Here is an 18,873-nt window from a genome sequence, read left to right on the forward strand (position 1 = left end):
ATGATCCGATTAGTCGACTAATCGAATAAATAATCGGTGATTAATCGATTTATAAAAATAATCGTTTGTGGCAGCTCTAGTTACAAATTGTGTCAAAATTACCGACTTCAATATACACATCAAATTTTAAAATTGTGTTGATGGATAAATAAATTTCAGAACTTTTTTAACGTTTCATATTTGAAGCGGAGAGCATCGAGCAGACTAAATGGAGAAATCTCCAGTTAGTCTGCCTGCTGGTATTAATCACATTACRGTAATCGTCAAGTGCCAAAAAATAATTGATTAATGTTTTTCTGACGATTAATTGCACATGATACAATTATGCCCAACCCTATTTGACACCTTAAGTATTTATGGTCTGGCATGAATGACATTCTGCATCTTGACATTTTATGTAATGATATTTTGTGTTCATACACTTGTGTGAGGTCCAAGTKTTTATGGATCTGTTTGCAGAGCCACATTGTCAGACACAAGGTAATGGATTACACTGTGCAAAGCAGATGGCTATGGTCAAAGGAGAATTTGKATTGGTTTTCAGGAAACAGGTGTTAGTCAATGTCCTTTTAAATTCCTGGGTGAACAACATTGTGGAGGTTTAACGCCTCATCAGCCTAGTTGTGCATTGCTTCTCCAAGGTCATTCAATAACTTCATATTCCCCCTTTTGTCCAGAGTTATGTACGCACTCACAGTATGCACCTGTCATCAGCCCTATTAACTGTAACTGCTTCTGCACAGGTGAAGGCAGAGTTAGTGCTGAGCTGTAAATCGACAAATGAAATTTACCACACCGGGAAGAAATAAATTGCTGAAAATTATTACTCTGKTGCAGAAGTATAGTGAGACACAAACAGTTATTCAAAGCCATCGGTGCAGAAGGTTGGTCAACCACCTTCTGTGAACTGGCTGATGAACAATTAGCCTAAGTGTCTTATGGCGTATGGACATGCTGAGAAAATGTCCCTTTTGAGGGGGGCAGCAGTGCAGTAGATTTAAGGGCAGAGGAAGGACACTTGTTTTAAAAAGCAGCTGGGAAAATTAAGGAATTAAGTTTTGTCCTTCCCCAGTTCCCTGCTGCAAAAGACCAATGAGCAAGGCAGTAAATCCCCACTCTGTATCTGTCATTGAAGTGTACACATTCACAGCCTGTTGTGTTTCTCTGTAAAGTAAATAATGAAGCTCAAATATTCTCATTACTAAAATAATATGAAAAAGTGTGCTTGTTAAAGTGATGAAAGTGAATTTTCAAATTACCGGTAGCTAGAGGAATTATTTAAACTCCACATTTATTATAAATCTAACAACCAGAATTTATAAACCAGGCAACAAGTGTTTTTTTCTGAAGTTTAATAAACAGAATTCATAATATAACCTATAACTGAAGTATTTGTTTCTGTCTTAAACTAGTTACTTAGTTGTAGCAGTTCTTTCAGCCACTTATAAATGTATAACTTCCAGTCAAAAATTTGCATTTGACAGTTATGAGGAATTTATTTAACAATATAAAATGCTCTTTGATTTTTAAAATTAGRGGAAAAAATGGTTACAAAGGCAGACTTAGCTTATGTGCTATCTCTGCTTAAAACACACAAACACAGAGACACACACCTAAACATGCAGCATTTAGTAGGGACTTATCAGGGAGCAGTTTCTAAAATATACATTTTTTTACCAAATGCATTGTTTCCCTAWAAGCAATTATAAATACCAAAAGCACAATTTTTGCCAACAATATTAAACATATTTGAATGCATCAAATAAAGCTCCCTTTATGTTCAAGTGTATTTGCCAGATTTATGCACATTTCTGTCTGGTCTAATGCAGCCGACACTGAGYAKTGTCACAGCCTTGAAAGTAAAGATAGTGTGAATTCACCATCTGTTTCTGTCAGATTGGGTTGAATGTTATAATCTAGTGTTTTTCAACCCTGGTCCCCAAAGTCCTGCATGTTTTATAAGTTTTCTGGCTTTAACACACCTGATTCAGTTGATTGCAGTTCAACAAAAGCCTGTTAATCATATCTATTGAATTCAGCTGTGTTGAAGCAGGGAAACATCTAAAACATGCAGGAAGGTGTGCCTTATGGACCAGGGTTGAAAAACATTGTATTGGGTGAGTTCTTCACAGAACCACACACATTTGATACATTCCCGTCAAGTTGAATGTTCTGCATTGGCTGGGAATAATCTGACTACTTAAGGTAGATTAACTACAGGCACACACAACACAAAGAGGAGAATGTGATGTATTGGGATTAAACAGCTGCAAAAAGGGATAGTTCAGGTCTTATGTAGAATTCTGAGGTATGGTAAAAAGCAATCAATATCTTACCAGCTTTTCTTGCTCTTTGAATGACCTCAGTTGGAAGATCTAAGTTTTAATTGTGACTAGACAGATGAGCTAATAATAGCTTAGACTACTCATTAGCTCATTATTCTGCTCAGACTCTCTCTCCAAACTAAGGTTTTGTTTTTTTATTTATTTTTTAAATATCAGTGGTTTAGAAGGCTGATGCACAAACACTACCTCTCTATAAAATGCAAGCAAAATGTTATGTTAGCCAACACAGGCAAAATATGACGGGACAAAAATGGGGGTTAAATGTTAAGATTTTATTTATGTGTGAACCTGGAAGCACATTGTTCTGAACAAACAATCAACTATCAGATCCAAATAGTTGGAATGACAGAAGAACTGCAGCAGTRTTGGGTGGTTGAGGAAAGCTCAGGTTTAATTATTGGCCGTGGTGCTTTGCAGCCAGTCACTGAACATGCAGACCTGAGAACAGAGAGAGTACAAGGAGTTTTAGTACAGAAAACCTCCAAGATCTTGTATAAAAAACACAGTATGTGATGCTAAAATATTGAGATAATTTTCTCCTTGGCGTAGACACCAGGGTGGTTCTTCTCAGCACATCCGTAGCCCCAGGACACAATACCCTGCAGCTGACTGTTGCACACAACAGGACCACCAGAGTCACCCTGACAACAAAGAGAAACAAACATGAGACTGAGTTCACTGATATTGTTCTTATTGAGAAAGTATTTGTAATTTTCTGTATTGACTCTAAAGCCTCTAAAGCAAGCATAGTCTGTTCTGGTCCTCGAGGTCCGCAGCCCTTCTAGCTATCCTGTTGAATGAATAGTTAGAAGTTTTTGTTCTTTGAAAAKTAATATAAGTGAACAAATGCCCTTGAAAGTTTAGTTTAATTAAAAAAATGACACTTTATTCATCAGCTCAGTGGGCCTTTTGTCATCTTAAAGCCAACATCTTGTAAGGGGAAAAAAATGCTGATGGATGTGAGTCTTGATTTAGTAACTGATTTTTTTTTCTTAATAGGATTATGGTGAAGGGTGAAAAAAGGGTCTGGTTTTTCTGCCATGATTTAAATAATGTCACACTTTTAAACATGGTTATCTGAACTCTTTACATTTGCATACCAAAACTGTAAAAATGAGTGAAACGTCCTTTCAGGTTGACTTTGAAATACATTTTGGGAACTGTTGGGTTGCGCAACTCAATCAGTTTTCCTTCATCTCTTTTTAATGAGGGACATTGTGATTAGATACAGGTGCTGAATGTGTACAGATGGATGCACACATGTGAGGAAGTGAGTCCATATGCTGTCTTTAATGTGCTTTTAGAGTGTGTGTGTTYGTGTTTTCATGTCTACAAAACTCTGTGTTCACACCAAAACCTCCCATCAGAAAAAAAGGGACAAAACTTCAGTGTGTCTGTGTGTGAGTGTGTTTATGCATTGCAGCGTTGTGTAGTCCCAACTAATGAATCATTGAGAAGCCCAGCGGTCCAGGGGTGACTTGACTAGCTGACTGGTAATTAATTGTTAATGAGCCTTAGCAAGCAAACATGGATCTTGGGAGAAGAGTGGAGGGGAGGGGGACGCGGAAAGCCACCGAGATGAAAGGACAGAAACTCTGAGGATTGAACTGAGAATTAAAACGAAACACAAACACCATGAGATGCGGAAYTGACTAGATACTGCATCAAGGCCTAGCACTTGATTAATGGGGTGTACACGCACACACATGCGAATGCACACATACACACGTGCAGTCACACAAACACACACACACAATTTATAACGTGGCTGAGTGACTCTGCATCACAATGCAGTGGCCTTGGGGAAATAGGAGGACTAAAAGGGGATTAAGGTAGACACCTCATACACTGTTACTGCTCATCAGTGGCGCATGCACATGCACACTGAACTATTCTAGGCTAACTATTGCAGTCCTTTTAGTCATTAATGAGTGTAAAATTGCTTGACTRTTGTGGCAAACTGTTCTGACAGCTATCAAACTCCACACAAGCTCATCAGATTCAGTTGTCTGCTTTCAGAGTAAACAAGCCACTCATTCTTTATTGTGCAAAAACTYGGTTTTGTAATGTGTGATTAAATTAGAACTTAATTTATTATACGATTAATGGAGCTCTTTGTACTATTGCTTAAAAGTGCAAAAACTGCTAATCACAAGCTTGCAAAAGAGGGGTTAAACATTTCGAAATACAGAACCTAAATAGTGCTGAACTAGGACTTGTTAAAAACATTTCTGTTGCAATTTAAAAAATATTCATTTATTTATTTTAGGCCACAAAAATCTATTAGAGTAGTGCTTAAASATACATTTTCTGTTTACTGGAAAACAAGCTACATGTTTTTTTTTACGTTAAAACTCAGACAATATTTATTTTAAGTGACACTCTGTGTCGCAAAGCAAATCAAATGTATAAAAGCATTATTCTTTGAAGAAATGCACATCACACGCTGCCTTATTTAAGTTTCAAACAAATTTACACAATCTATTGGCACTAGTTTGTGTGAGGAAAGACTCCCAGCTACACACTAAATTTGAGCTCAGTATCTGTAAAATTGACCTTGTTATAGTCAAGTTTGTGTTTGCTATGGTTGATGAGCTGTAGTGGCCATTTTGAATTTGGTTGACTCCAATAGTTATTCAATTGTAGATGTTACATCCTGAGTTTTATTTCTGAGAAATTCATAAAAATACATTCAATGTGAGATATTTTTCCYGCAGACGGACAAAACAACACATGATTGCTTGTCTTTATCATGRTGGGGATTAATATTTATGGTTATGGTGATTTTTTTTTTTAGGATGAAACTGTAGATCTAGAGGTTTTTGGACAAGTGGTATTTGACTGTTTTTTGCTTCACAAGACCTTTTTTTTAAAGTTTTTAAATCCTCTTTTCTCAGCAATAATGTGTTCCGTGTTGCACCATAATTAGTGTAATGAGGCTATTAATAAAAATGAGGACAGTTGATTATTAGACATTTAGTGCTTCATGAATAGTTTATAGTACCGATTCTCAACTCAACTGCTGTTAGACCTGAAGAAGGAAGCAAGATGGCATTTTAAAAGTGCACATCAAATATCAAACTGAAAAATGGTATGGAAATATGGCTTCTGTGTTGAGTTGAACTTATTTTACATCAAGTTAAAATCAAAAGGCAAATAAAGGTTTTTTATTACTAATATTTTTTTAAATGTTTAAGTATTTGTTAAAAATAAATCAGTCAAGGATTGTATGTATGAGTAATTTTACCTTTACAACAAGAAACCAGTTGTGTTACCTTGTCTTTTTCACTTTTTAAATTAATAGGACTGGAAAGAATAGAAATCTTTTTCATAATAAACAGACGTACCTTCTTTAACCTTAAGTTAAGTCAAAAGGTTATATTTAATTTTGTGATATGCATAATTCCTCAAATCCAAATGCCATCTTCAAATTGCATGTTTCTTTCAGAACCAGCACTTTGTAACTTTTAAACATGCATTTCCTCACATTTGAACAAGTGTTTAGTTATTTTAACTGGCTCACAATTTTAGTTCTAACCTCTTTAAGGGAAATTGTTGCACAGGATGCTGATTATTTATTGCACCACATTCAAACCTGGGCCAACAGTGCCCTTTTCTGTTTCAGCAAGTCAACACAATACACAGAGCCAAGAAAAAAAAAACAGCTCTTTGAATTTGTTGTAGAAATACTTAACTGGCCTGCACAAAACCCGACCTCAACCCCATCAAACACCTTCTGGGAGGATGTGGAATGTCGAATTGCAAGGGAGGCTTTATCGCCTGACATCAGCGCCTGACCTCTGTAAGGCTCCTGCAGAGGAAGGGGATCAAATCACTGCAGCCAGGTTCTAAAGTCTTCTTTAAAGCTTTTTATAGAACTGTAGTGGCCATTCTGGCATCATAGTAATGCCTACATTTTGGCTGTGAAATCTTCCAAAGGTTTTGTTCTGGTCTTTACTTTGTATCACATCTARGTAACACATTTTTATCAACAATAGAAACCATGAATCGTTCAACAATAGTTGATTCTTTCAGCTCAGCTTTTAAGTTTTTAATTGATTCCAATTAAACTGAGATGTGAACAGACTATTGTAACAGACTTGTAATTGCTAGTAACTCAGTAAATTTGTGATTGMGTGATCTGGATATTATGTTTGCTGCTCAAGCATCTGCAGTTTCCCTCTTGTGTATGAGAGGCTCAAAGAATTGTTTCGTATTGGAAAGAAGTCAATCTAATTGTCTGCTTTGAACATCGTTTAGAACGATATATTACTGCTGGGCTTTTGTGTAGAAGGTCTGAAGGACAAATGTTACAGGACCAAATAAAAACAAAATCAGTAGGTATGTGTTGTGAGTGAAAGCTTGTTCTTTGATGTTTCTATGGCAGCTGTAAACAAAGGTATGCTGTTGTTGCCAGGGTATTAACAGGGGGTGTTGGATTGGGTACAGTGGGTGTGTGGACAAATGTGGGCATGCATTTTTTCAGATCAGCCACAGCATGTTATGAAAGAGACAGATGTTCGTAGGTAATTCTGCATTTCTTCAACAAAGGGGTCTTTCATTGTCCTAGCCTGAGGTGAGTTAAATGACACCCCTCCCCTCTACTCCCACCATCTCAACCTTGACAGCCCCTTTCTGTTCTTTCCAGGGATTCATCTCTGGGTCAGCGCTTCCCTCCGCTGCCCTGGTTGGTATGGTTACAGCCTCAAGCATCACTCTAGACGATGATCAGAGTTGGGCATGGGTCCCGAGCTTTTCTCATGAATTATGACCCAGAGGCTCCAGCGGCTGAGGCTGGCTGGCAGTAGTTGAAATATGGCTGCGGTTTTGTTTGCTGTGATATATGGAGGCAGCGATGCTGGCCAGGCTACACTGCTCTGGTTGCACTTTACTTCTCTACAMAGAAATTACTGTCCTTGTTTATGTAAGGAGAATGCTGGGCAGAGGTAATTAAAGTATAATGTGCATGAGGAGTTTTATTGGTTGGTTGAGGATCAAATGTTCATAACACCTAAACATTTTAACTGTTTTAATACAGAAGAGGTCTGATCCTGAGAGGATGAAATGTGACCTTATTTTAGATTTTGGTGCTTTCAAGAGTGCTGTTGGTTTAAAAATGACATTTCATACAGTAGAAATGAAGTACTGTATTTATTCAAGGGGTAAGACGTGTCGTGTGGGCTCCCGCTYCGACTTGTTCTGTTTATGGTTCTCTACTAAATGTCCTTGCTGTTTTGAGCATTTGGTCTGTCCGGACTCGACCCTTGAGTGATTCTTGCTTGGAATAGTAGAAGATGGCGACAAACTCGAGGAAAAGCAAACATTTTAGCTCGGCGGCTGTTAGGCCCGATGCCGCCTCGGAGCAGGCTGCAGCTAAAGCCGGATTTTCAGCACCTCCTTCTCCCTCCCGCGGCGAGGTGGACGCACTCTCCTTGAAGTSTGACATTCTTGCCGCTATAAAAACCGATCTCTCAGCTGTGATCAAATCCGAAATAAAAGCGGCTTTGGCTGAAGAGTTTATTCTTATTAAAGGAGAGCTACAAGCGGTGAGAGCGGAAGTGGCTAACGGCACAATGCTACTGCACGCCGACTTGGACCACCTTAAGCAGAGCGTCAAAGAGGTGGAGGATGGTTTGTCAACCTGGTCCGATGAGGTTGTTTCTCTGCGCACCACAGTCTTGGAACTGAAAGAAGAAGTCGATGGGCTCAAAAAGAAGTGTGACGATATGGAAGGGCGCATGAGAAGGTGCAATGTGCGGATTATTGGAGTTCCTGAGACACCAGAATCCAGCTCCACTTCAGCAGTGGCTAAACTGCTAGCAGAGGTTCTACAGATGGATAAAGAGCCACTGGTGGACSGAGCCCWTCGCTCTCCAGGTGGGAACAAGTCAGGGGATAAGCCGCGGGTTATTGTTGCTAAGCTGCACTATTATCAAGAACGTGTGGAAATATTGCGTCGGGCGCGGAGCTGCGGCCATCTTCGCTTTAAGGAGGCACCGATTATCATCACATCTGACTACACTACGGCTGTGGACAAGGCTCGAGCGGCATTTACGGAGGTAAGGAGGCTTCTTTGCAACCGACGAGATGTTCGCTACGGCCTGCTTTTTCCTGCATGGCTCCGCATCTCTCATGGGGAGGAAAACGAGGAGTTCCTGGATGCCAATAAAGCAATGGACTACGTTAAAAAGAAAATCATCTCAGCGACGGACAACGAGGACCAGTGTTGACCGCAGGTCCAATCCTCATCGATCCATTATGACTGTCAGGTTGTAATGAACCTTCCAACTTTGTGTCCCGTGCTATATCTTGATTTAATTTTAGACATTATTCYSAGGGACAACATTCCTCTYTTTGTTCTATGTAYGAGAGTTTCACAGGKGGTCTGTCAAGATCTTGGCTAGTGATTAATTTATCAGTGTAGCAAGGAGCATAAACAATACTTTAAAGTAAGGGAACCTCCTTTTTATTTTTATTTTTTTTGTTACTGTTATTCAGTTGTGACGGGAATCCAGGCAGGGAGTTAAGTCCCCCAGTATAAGCACAAATGTGTGGATTTTTTGTTTGTTGTGTTCTCCGTGTTTTTTTAGGAGAAAGGGGTGGGAATATACCAGATCTATTTGTTTTGAGAATGTCTTTTTCAGGTTATTTTTTGTGATGGTTTGTGGATGTTGTACTACAGTCCGATTGACCATACATGAGCAGTTCCAATATTAAAAGGTTCATCAACAGTCACCCAGTTAACTGTGTGAGTTGCAATGTGAAATCCCTCAATGGTCCAGTGAAATTTAGGAAAGTTATGATACATTTAAGACAACTTGATACTAATATTACTTTTTTGCAGGAGACCCATTTGTGTAAGGCAGACAGTGCGGGGCGGTCGTATTATACATGAATAAATACGGTATGTAGATAAAAGTGTCTGGTTTTGTATCACATTTTAGTTTTAGTGTGACTTCCTGGTGTTGTACAATTATGTGGACTGATTCAGTGCTGAACTTGTAGAAACTTACTGTATTAACTTTTAATTTAAAAGAACAAGTTTTACTCCAAGTTTTTGTGTTAAACCGCCCCCCAAAGACATGAGAAACTTGTTTCTCTTTCTATGTGTGAGAAAGCGTGTCACTGGACGAGCTGTTCGTGTTCATTACACCTTTAGATATCAAAAGGGGATAAGCACTACTCTTCACTGGTGGATCTATGCGCTTGAATTTCAAACAAGCAGCTGCCTTAAATCTGCCATATGGAGTTTCTCCTGTTAACTCCAGTTCTAAACCGTCTCCTCTGTGATCCAAGTACACCAAGTGTTTCACTGTTGGCTGCCAAAGCAAACACAAGACTTATCAGCTATCATCCACTCTAATCATCTGAGAGACTGAGGACCCAGAGAATTGGTTTCTTTTTTAAATTTCAGTGTTCCTTAACCATCACAGAAATCCCTATCAGTTTAGCATAAACATAATTCACGACTAATGTGGCTAACAATATATTCCCTTCTGTTTTTGATCACATACAGTACAGAGGATTGCAAACAAATTACTGAAAAAGATGTTCAGTCACACATGACTGCTTTATGTTGTTGGATAATAGCCTGAGTTCACGGTGACTTGAAAGCAGCACATTAGGACTAAGAATAAACTGTCCTCACTAATTTACATTCATTTCCATCCTTCGTGAAGAGCTAAATGTCTTCTGTTCACAACTGTCATGCATTCTGTCAAAAAAAGAAGAAAAATCCACATGTACAAACAACACTTTTGAAATGTATTAAACCACCACCAACTTTTTCATCCTCAACTTTCAAGGAGCCTGATTACCTTGTTTTATTTTATTTTAAAGTTGTTTTGATCAGTAGTTTAGCAAGCTTTTTGAAAGCCTTTTGAGGTTTTCTTTCCTTTTTTTCCATTGTGACTGCTTTCATTTATTTTGACCATTTTTTTTGTTTTTTAAACTGACCATATTTGGTATTGTTGACCATTGAAGGATAATRGAATAAAATACAGGCCTAAAACATCTACAGCCGTTTGGAGTTTTAGTAGGAAAAGAATACAGCAAAGACCTGACACAGAACCTGGGGTGTTCATCCTTCAGCAGATCATACCTTTCCTCAAGTTTTCAGCTAATAGTTCTGGAAAAGTCATCTTGATGATGGTAACATACTTCTTCATGTCTGTCAAAGTGCTGTTTTGGTTTAAAATAAATTAAACTGAAGAAATGGGAAGAAATTGTGATAGGTTGCTTACAAATTTAAAATTTATTTTTTGGTAACTAGTCGGCACACACTGGTTCAACCATATATTTTAGCATACTTTTTATACTTGAGTGATTCACAGGACAGTTACAGCAGGTCAACACTCRTAAAAATAATGGGCCTCATGCAAGAACCTTTCGTACGAACAGATTTGTTCTTAAGTTCTGCGTACCGAATGATTTAGGAGAATTTGTGGCACTCACCAATGTTTTCGTATTCTTTTTCTTCAGATACGAACAAAATTCACAAGTGGTCCAGACCTGTCGTGTCTTTTACGAGCAGTCAGTCTGCTGTTATCCAGATGGGTTTTCTTCATTAATAACTTTATATTTCATTGGTTTGAAGATATTTCGAGTTGAAAATAAATCACACTCTTTAATTATGTTGACAAGAGACTATTCTGTTTGAATTAGAATTATAATTTTAAAAGTAATAATGTAGACTTAACATTGGTTAAATTAAAATAAATTGGCTATTAATTTTGTTGTATAACACTACAATATTAATATGAAGTTAATGGAAGTTTTGAGACATTTTAAAATGCCTTTTTTTTCAGAAACTCATCCGACACTTGACCGTCGGGGGTTGCTGTGCACGACTGCTCTTCTGAATAAATTAAACCTATGTAACAGTTGTTTACACTGAATTTAAAAATATTTGACCAAAGAAAAAACAGAGCAGGACTACAGAGAGAGTTAAATATGATTTAAATTTTTATTTCTGTGACAGGAGACACACCATTAACAGCAGTCAACATTTCATTCCTTGGCATTGAAGCAAATCCTTTCATTCCACAGCTGACACTGCTAAAAATGACTCTTTTTATTATTATTATTGTTGTTGTTGTTTTTTTTTTTTGTGGATCTCCGAGAGCAGAACTTCAATCTCCGAACTCGTAAAGTTCTTCTTTTTTACTTTGCAATGTCATTTATGAATGGACACATCCTGGTATGTGTGGCAGGAAACGTAGACTTATATGATGTTTTTGGGGTGCTAATTATGTAAATCACCTCTCCCCGTGCACGAGCACCTGGATACGCATTCATCTGTTTATGCAGCTCATTTACACAGTTTTCCTGAAGATAGTTTGTTGAATCTGACGTGACATGTTTGTACGAACCCTTTGTACGAACGAAGGTTAGAGAAATTTAGGATAAGAATACGTACATGTTTTTGCATGCAGCCCATTCTTCTTAAAAATGGTCTAGACCAAAAGTGTGTTTGAAAAGCATCCAAAGCCCAAAAGAAACCTTTAAAAGACCTTCAGAAAGCTTGAAGAATTATGACTCATGGCCGCCTAAAAGCGTATTTAAAAGTCCGAGTTCTTGGAAGCAAAATATTAAGAAGTAAGGATTAACTTGAGGCTTGCACAGTCTGGAATATTTAAAATTGGTTGTGCTTAGGGGGGTTGTCTGTTTTCACAAGTGCTCCTTAAGCTTCAATGCTTTAAAAATAGACATGGTTCATCAGAAATCAGATTTTTTTTCTTTASTGCTGAAAGCTGATAAAAATAYGTTTTCTCCTCAGTATACCAAGTCCTTCAATGCACTTTAGGTTAATAAATAAGGTCATCTATAGATCTACTGCACCCCAACCCCACRCGTGCACACGCACACACAAACTGTGAAATGCAACAGGTTTTCTATCCATATTTATCCAGCATGTTAGCACCATCTCTCTGTAGGAAGGACTCTGTTTACACAAATGCTGTTTATCACAATAAATGCATACTACATACTGCTTCTTAGTTCCAATTATTTTTCTGTGCTTCTCTCTTTTTACTGATCAATCAGTAAAAATGGCATAAATGTGGCCAGACAAGGCTGCAGTTCCCTAGGATCCAACTTCACAGATTTGCATATAATCAGTTAGATTACGGAGGGTAGGTGTCTGCTCAAAGCTCAATGAATACTAAATCAATGTATCCTGCCCAACCACAGTCTGCTCACCCTGCTGTCATGTGGCAATGTATCAAGACACGTCCACCGCCATATAATCAGACCACAAAGCAGTTTCTTTCCTTAAGTTGTGCTATATTTATCATCTCCACTCTACTAGGAAAATAAGTTTTATTTTTATTCATTTGAAACATCTTTGAGTGGGTGGCATATTGTATGGGGACTACATCTGTGATGTAATATTTATTCTCATATGTCTGCCCACTTTTCAGTTTTTTAATTTCTCCAATGAAATGATGTCTATTATAAACAAAAGTATTATTAAGTATTAAGTATTTGTTCATTTATTGCCAATCATAGCATCATCACAACCCCTGTTATCACACATTTTCCTGATATCACCCTGAGGCAAAATGTTAAGAAGTGAGGCTGACTGCAAGGTATAGTAAATAAAACAATCTACCGCATTTTTTTCAGTGTTTTTGTTCTAAGACAAACAAAATAATATACTTGTATGAGATGTTGCTGCAAACTTTGTGCAATATTTTCAAGTAATGTTTTTTTTTTTTGTAGAAGTCCACTTTCAGCTATGAGAGGAAATGATTAAAGTGAGAACACACTGTTACTGGCTCGTAAAAAGTTTTTGCTCAGTCGTCTGGGTGATATAAATTCTTCTAAAAATGAAACAAGACAAGTGGAAGCGAAAAACCTGCACCTTTTGAGATCCTTCAGTAACACACAAAAAAGAGTTTGTAAAACATTTGTGAAGTGTTTTCTTATAAATGCACTGAAGGCATAAATAACCAACAGTGACGCAGTGAGCAATTATTAAATCAAAACATTTATTTACAATAATCTAATTCAAAATGTGTGGCTGTTTATGGCAACAAGCTCAAGATATTGTAAGTGGGATTAGGGATGCACGATATATCAGCACTAATATCAGTATCGGCCGATATTGGTCGTTTTTTTTTATTTTAGAATATCTGTATCGTTCCGATATGTAAAACTGGGCAGATATTACTGTCCGATATTGATTTCCCACTTTTGAGCTTTGTGTTTCTGTTTTGGGAGGGGAGATGGTTGATTGAACAACATCTGTTTGATCATGATAGTGATATTGATGTTGCATAACCAGAAATAACTGAAGTAGGGAGCCACGTCAGAAGTCTGGTTGTTTGTTTATGGTATAAAAAAAAAAAGACCCAAGTGTGTTTGTGCTTATATGTATAATATAATTTGTGAGTTTGTGCAATATCAGTTATCGGCCATAATAGCAATAATTATTTCGGATATCGATATCTGTTGAAATTTTCATATCTGCGCGTCCCTAAGTGGGATTATTTTGTCATTTAAAAAAATAATACATTTAGTTTATTTTTTGTGGGAAATTAGTTTTTCTCAGAGATACAAAGTTTTTGTTTTGGATCCTACAATAAATTCTGCCTTTGTTGGTTTTATTTTCATGGACAGTCRTTCAGACAGAGCAGTGCATAGTGTGATGAAGTGTCAGCGCTGTGTTCAGCACATATGATCCATATCAGCAGGACGTATCTGTGTGGAATCGAGACCACCGGTGACTGATCCGCCATGCCAACTCTGCTGCAGTGCCTTATGTAATCTCAGTGAAGTACACCATCAGCACTATCTGGTCTCATGCTGCCAAGMTGATGGCTGAATAATGTTAAAGAACAACAAGGCTTTTCCTTCTTTCTTATTAATATGCCCAGCAGCCTCTTAATGGCTTATTTTTGTTTACCCTCTCTACAAGTTTAACCTCCTGCCTCTACTTACCTCCTTTCATTTATTTTCCTCTTCTACCAACTCCTGTTATAAAWCTGTGTTCTGCATTTCCTGTAACATTCCCCAAAATCCTCCCTGCTGTTATAGACCCCCCATTTTGAGTCTCCATCTTTTTATTGCCCCCAAAATGTCTGCATTATTTATGTCTTTCTTCTCTGAAACTCTTGTTACATCTCCTACTGCAACCTCTTTTTGTATCTCTGCAATTTTCAGCAGTTTTTAACACTTTTTAAATTGATTGTGATTAAATGTGGCACATACATGATGAGCAGCTTGTTTTTCATCCCTGACATGATTATAAGAKGGTCAGTTTACACTTACTGGATTTTACTATGACTTTGATCAAATTTTCTGTCTTCAGACATAAGTTATTTCTTCAGGTTTGTTTTTTTTTAAGCAGGCAAATTTCACAAACAAAATAAACACCTCAGGCTGCTTTTGGAATAATTGAGAGAAACTGTATCCCGAACATCCAGTTGGATTAAAACACTGTAAGCAAGTAGCAGTTATGAAAAGTTTCAGAAAGCAGCAGGTTATTTAATAAGATAAGCTGTTGATCAGAATCTTATTTAGGTTTAAGAATATGACTATAATTTGGCTGCATGTTTCTTTTGTCAGTTATAAGCTTTAAAATGCATCTTTTTGTTGTTTTCCCCAAAAGATTCTTACATTTCTTTTAATCAATTTCATTTGACTTTGTGTTTCTGCAGGACTGGGTTTTCCTCACGCGCTTCTGCTTTCTCACAGAGTTTGGGCGACTGGATTTTCGATTCCGTTATCCAAAGGTAGGGTGACTGATTTTAAAGTTTTTTTGTTTTTAGGTTACAAGATTTGAAAAAGTGTCAGTTTTGTAAAACCTGGAAAAAAAAATCTGAATGTTTTATCTGTTCTAACAGCATCCTGCATACTTCTGCCTTGTTTTTATTTATTTTGTTAATTCCCTCCATGTCTTTTTTTTAATGCTTTTTCTTTTTGCCCCATGCCTTGTTTTATGCCTCGGAGCAGACTGTGGAACCAGTTTAATGCCATAAAACTCAACTTGTCCAACTCACTCCCTTCTTATCAATGCATCTCTTTTTGTGTCCTGTCTCTGCGCAGTCTCGCTGCTGTCAGAACATATTGCTCTACTTTGATGACAGCTCTCAGTGGCCGGCTGTGTACAAGAAGACTGAAAAGGTGGGATTCTGACACTCGCTGCGTCATGTTTGACAAGCTAGAATAATAGAATTACTGCTTAGTCAGACATTATGGTAGAAGTTTATTAAAACTCTTTCACAATTTAACTTTAAGACTGTAAACTTCTCATCGTGTTCAGATAAAGCCCTAGTTGCTGTTTTCTAGCTAACATAAAAAAATACAGTTTTTCACTGWATAAAGATCATAGATCAGGGGTGGACAGAAGTCAATGGGAGCAAATACATTAAACTTTTTTCCACAGATACAAAACAATAAAATCTAGATTTAGAGATTTACAGTTTGAACTTCTGTTGCAGCACCTTAAATTTTAAACAAGCTTTTACAGAAGTAMAGTGGATACTCAGTAATTGGATAACCCGGCTGCTCTTCCATTTTCTGCTACTTATCTGGGATGTGGTCATTGGGGAAAGGCTGAGCAGACCTTTCTCATCACAGCCACGGTCCTCCGGCTCATCTGGGACTCTGAAGTGTTTCCAAATCAGCATGAGATCTTGTCTCCAGCGTGACTGGGTCTACCCTCGGGCCTCCTCCTGTGTCTGGAAGGCATTCTGACCCGATGCTCAAAACCTTTGAACTTGCTTCTCTCTGAAGAGCAGAAACCGATCAAGCTCACTCGTTTGTTTCTTTTATTACACAAAAAAATAAATTCCTAAAATAATAAAGTAAAGAAGTTTGGTAAATGAAACTATTTATTTCCGTCCAAAACTCTATATGAAAGTACAATCCTTGCACTCCTCACCTGAAATGACTCAGAATACTTTAAAACAACCTTGAAGCTGAGAGTCATTAGTTGAGTTTCATAGCTGTTTTGCAAAAGTACAATGCCAAATTCAAAAACTATAATGGGAATAAAATCACTTGCTGTGTGCATTCCTTAATTTGTAGCATCCACTCTTCTGCCTCCTGTTTATGCAGAGTCCGTTTAGCATCTGTTTGTGTGCATAGATTGAGATCTAAGGTTAAAATCTTTGCCTTCAGACAGAGTGGATTCATGTAAACTGGTCAGGCCCRCAGCTGTCCAACCAGCATGCATGAATTCTTAATATCCGCCCTGTAGCTCGTCAGCTGGTGCGATGAGATGCAACAYGATCTAACCTTTTTATAACCAACATTAAATTGATTTTGCAGCTAATCCATAATGTATGAAAAAAGCAATTTATATTCTGCACGTTACCATTCTAATCGTATCTTTGTGTTATAAAAGCGGGGTTTATAGATGTTTAGAAAATTTCTGCTCAGATGACTAAACATTTAAAAAAACACACATGAACTCAGATTTCTTTCATTTCATGGCTCATGTGCTGAAGTTATTTGGTTAGTGGCGTAATCTTCTGCCTGACATCTTCTGACGCACAGATGTGACACTGTGCTGAGATATTTCTAGTGCGCTTACAAGCGTCACATCACTTCTCGGCTCTCTGAGAGGTTCTCAGATTGCCAGATTCAGACATTCTGGTCTCCTTTCTCTGCTTGACATTTTGCTCTAATATTAACAGCTCGCCCATGRAGAAATCCATGGCAAAAGAAAGGACAGAAGAGTGCATTTTTACTCCAATTGCTGGAGTGGATCAGAGACAAGCGATAGTGATGTTTAAAACAAAATTTTCTTTTATTTTAAGGGTTTGGTTTCTTAAACACAAAAAAAGCCTTCAGTTTAGTAATAAATCCCAACTCAGTACAGATTTKTTACAAATCTTTACCTTGTTGATGCAGATAGCTTTTTTCTGCAGAAGAAATGAGGAATAGATATCACTGCTGATGTTTTTATCCAATAATGACAACTAGGCAAAAAATGGTGAATTTGAGTCAGCATTTGTTTAACTTTAAGATCGATTGTGTATTAAACTGCAGTGAATATAAACTGCAGTGAATATGTTTTTCATTAAAGAAATGCCAACTAAATAAATGTCTAAATGTTTTCCAAAATATTGTCATGCAGCAGCTACTACCTGCTCTCTACATATATCTACATTTATTTTTAATGCTGTTTTTTAATGCTTTTAAGCTGTTTTGAATGTTTTTTTTTTGTGTGTTTATTGTTGTTGTTGTTGTTGTTGTTGTTGTTGGCAGAACTGTTACCAGAAGGAAGCAGTGCTGAGGCCTGAAAACAACCAGGTCATCAATCTCACCACTCGCTACACCTGGTCAGGATGTGTGGTAAGAACACAAACGTATTCGCTTCGTACGCACCGCTGAACTGAGCAGCATCCTGGACCTAATAGGCAAAACAAACATCTGTTTATAATCTTGCTGTTTTGTGAATTTGTTTGAACTCTGACCCTGCTCTGCTGTGATGTGGAGCATATTTGTGTGTTACTGCGATTTTTATCATCAGATATTTGAACATATTTTCACCTTTCYGTGCACGCATCTGCCTTTGGAGTGCAAAACAGCACAGAAATATTCAAACGAACGATAGACAGGGATGAAGCTGGGAGGGAAAGTGAGAACTAATGGCCCATAATGTGTTTTCATAACATTCTAATTTACACTTTTTTTATCCGCTGTTGAACTCAAAATATCTCTCCTCCCAGTTTTTCTATGGTTTAATTCTCTTTTCCAACAAGTGAGCCAGCTTGTTTATTACATTAAGAGGTGTGACGGCCAGCCTGGTTCTGTTGTTGAAGTGGTTAGTGGATCTTGTTTGTGACATTTCAGACTATATTAGGGTGTGAAAAATGCGTGTGTCTTGATATCTCCGGCTCGTAGTCTAGTGTGACAAGTCAGTGTCTCTGAGGTAAAAATGTGCTGCCTGTTTAGAATAACAACATCCTCTGTGAATCCCCCCTCCTCTTTCTTTTTTATTTTTCCGAGGTGGAGGATGATGGCAGTGAGGAGGTTCTGAGCTGCGTGGGTGGTCGCAGTTTTCGCTCGGTGAGGGAGAGGTGGTGGTACATCGCTCTCAGCAAGTGTGGGGTAAGCACAGACCTCTGACCCTTTCAGACATTATATTGCCTCTTTCACTTTAACAAGGATGGCTTTTACTGTCAGGTTCTTTACAAAGTGGTGCAGAGCGAGTGGGCTCATGTGAAAACCCACCCTCAAATTTATGTTTGTATTTTTATTTTACATGGAGAAAGCATCATCTTTTCTATACGTCAAAAACAAGAGGATTTGCATTTCCTGCAAAAATCTAGTGTGAATGCTTAATGCTGATTTTTTTTTTTGTTCTGAGATCTGCTGAAATCGAACTGAAAAGATTTAATAGCAAAACAGTTATTGGGAGCTGAATTTGAACAGCTCATTTGAGCAGACAGTAGGAAAACAAAAGAGAAAAATCAKTGGAAAGATAGTCAAAACAGGGTAAAGAAAATGTAAAAAGGGCAAAATGATATCTAAAAATGGTAAAAAGAAGCTAAATGTRCGTGAAACAAGTTAT

The 18,873-nt window shown here is 37.6% G+C and overlaps 1 protein-coding gene across 2 annotated transcripts in view; it reads left to right on the forward strand.

Moving 5' to 3' along the window:
• tmem145 (transmembrane protein 145) overlaps window positions 1-18,873 on the forward strand; it is a 47,973-nt gene that overhangs the window by 6,628 nt on the left and 22,472 nt on the right. For both annotated transcript variants that reach the window (XM_014017276.1, XM_014017277.1), the window contains exons 2-5: window positions 15,008-15,082; window positions 15,396-15,473; window positions 17,565-17,651; window positions 18,309-18,410. In XM_014017276.1, coding sequence (XP_013872730.1) covers window positions 15,008-15,082; window positions 15,396-15,473; window positions 17,565-17,651; window positions 18,309-18,410 — 342 coding nt within the window. The remainder of the gene's footprint in view (window positions 1-15,007; window positions 15,083-15,395; window positions 15,474-17,564; window positions 17,652-18,308; window positions 18,411-18,873) is intronic.

This window comes from Austrofundulus limnaeus, unplaced genomic scaffold (assembly GCF_001266775.1).
Source record: "Austrofundulus limnaeus strain Quisiro unplaced genomic scaffold, Austrofundulus_limnaeus-1.0 Scaffold165, whole genome shotgun sequence".
In the NCBI taxonomy this organism is placed as follows: Eukaryota; Metazoa; Chordata; class Actinopteri; order Cyprinodontiformes; family Rivulidae; genus Austrofundulus; species Austrofundulus limnaeus.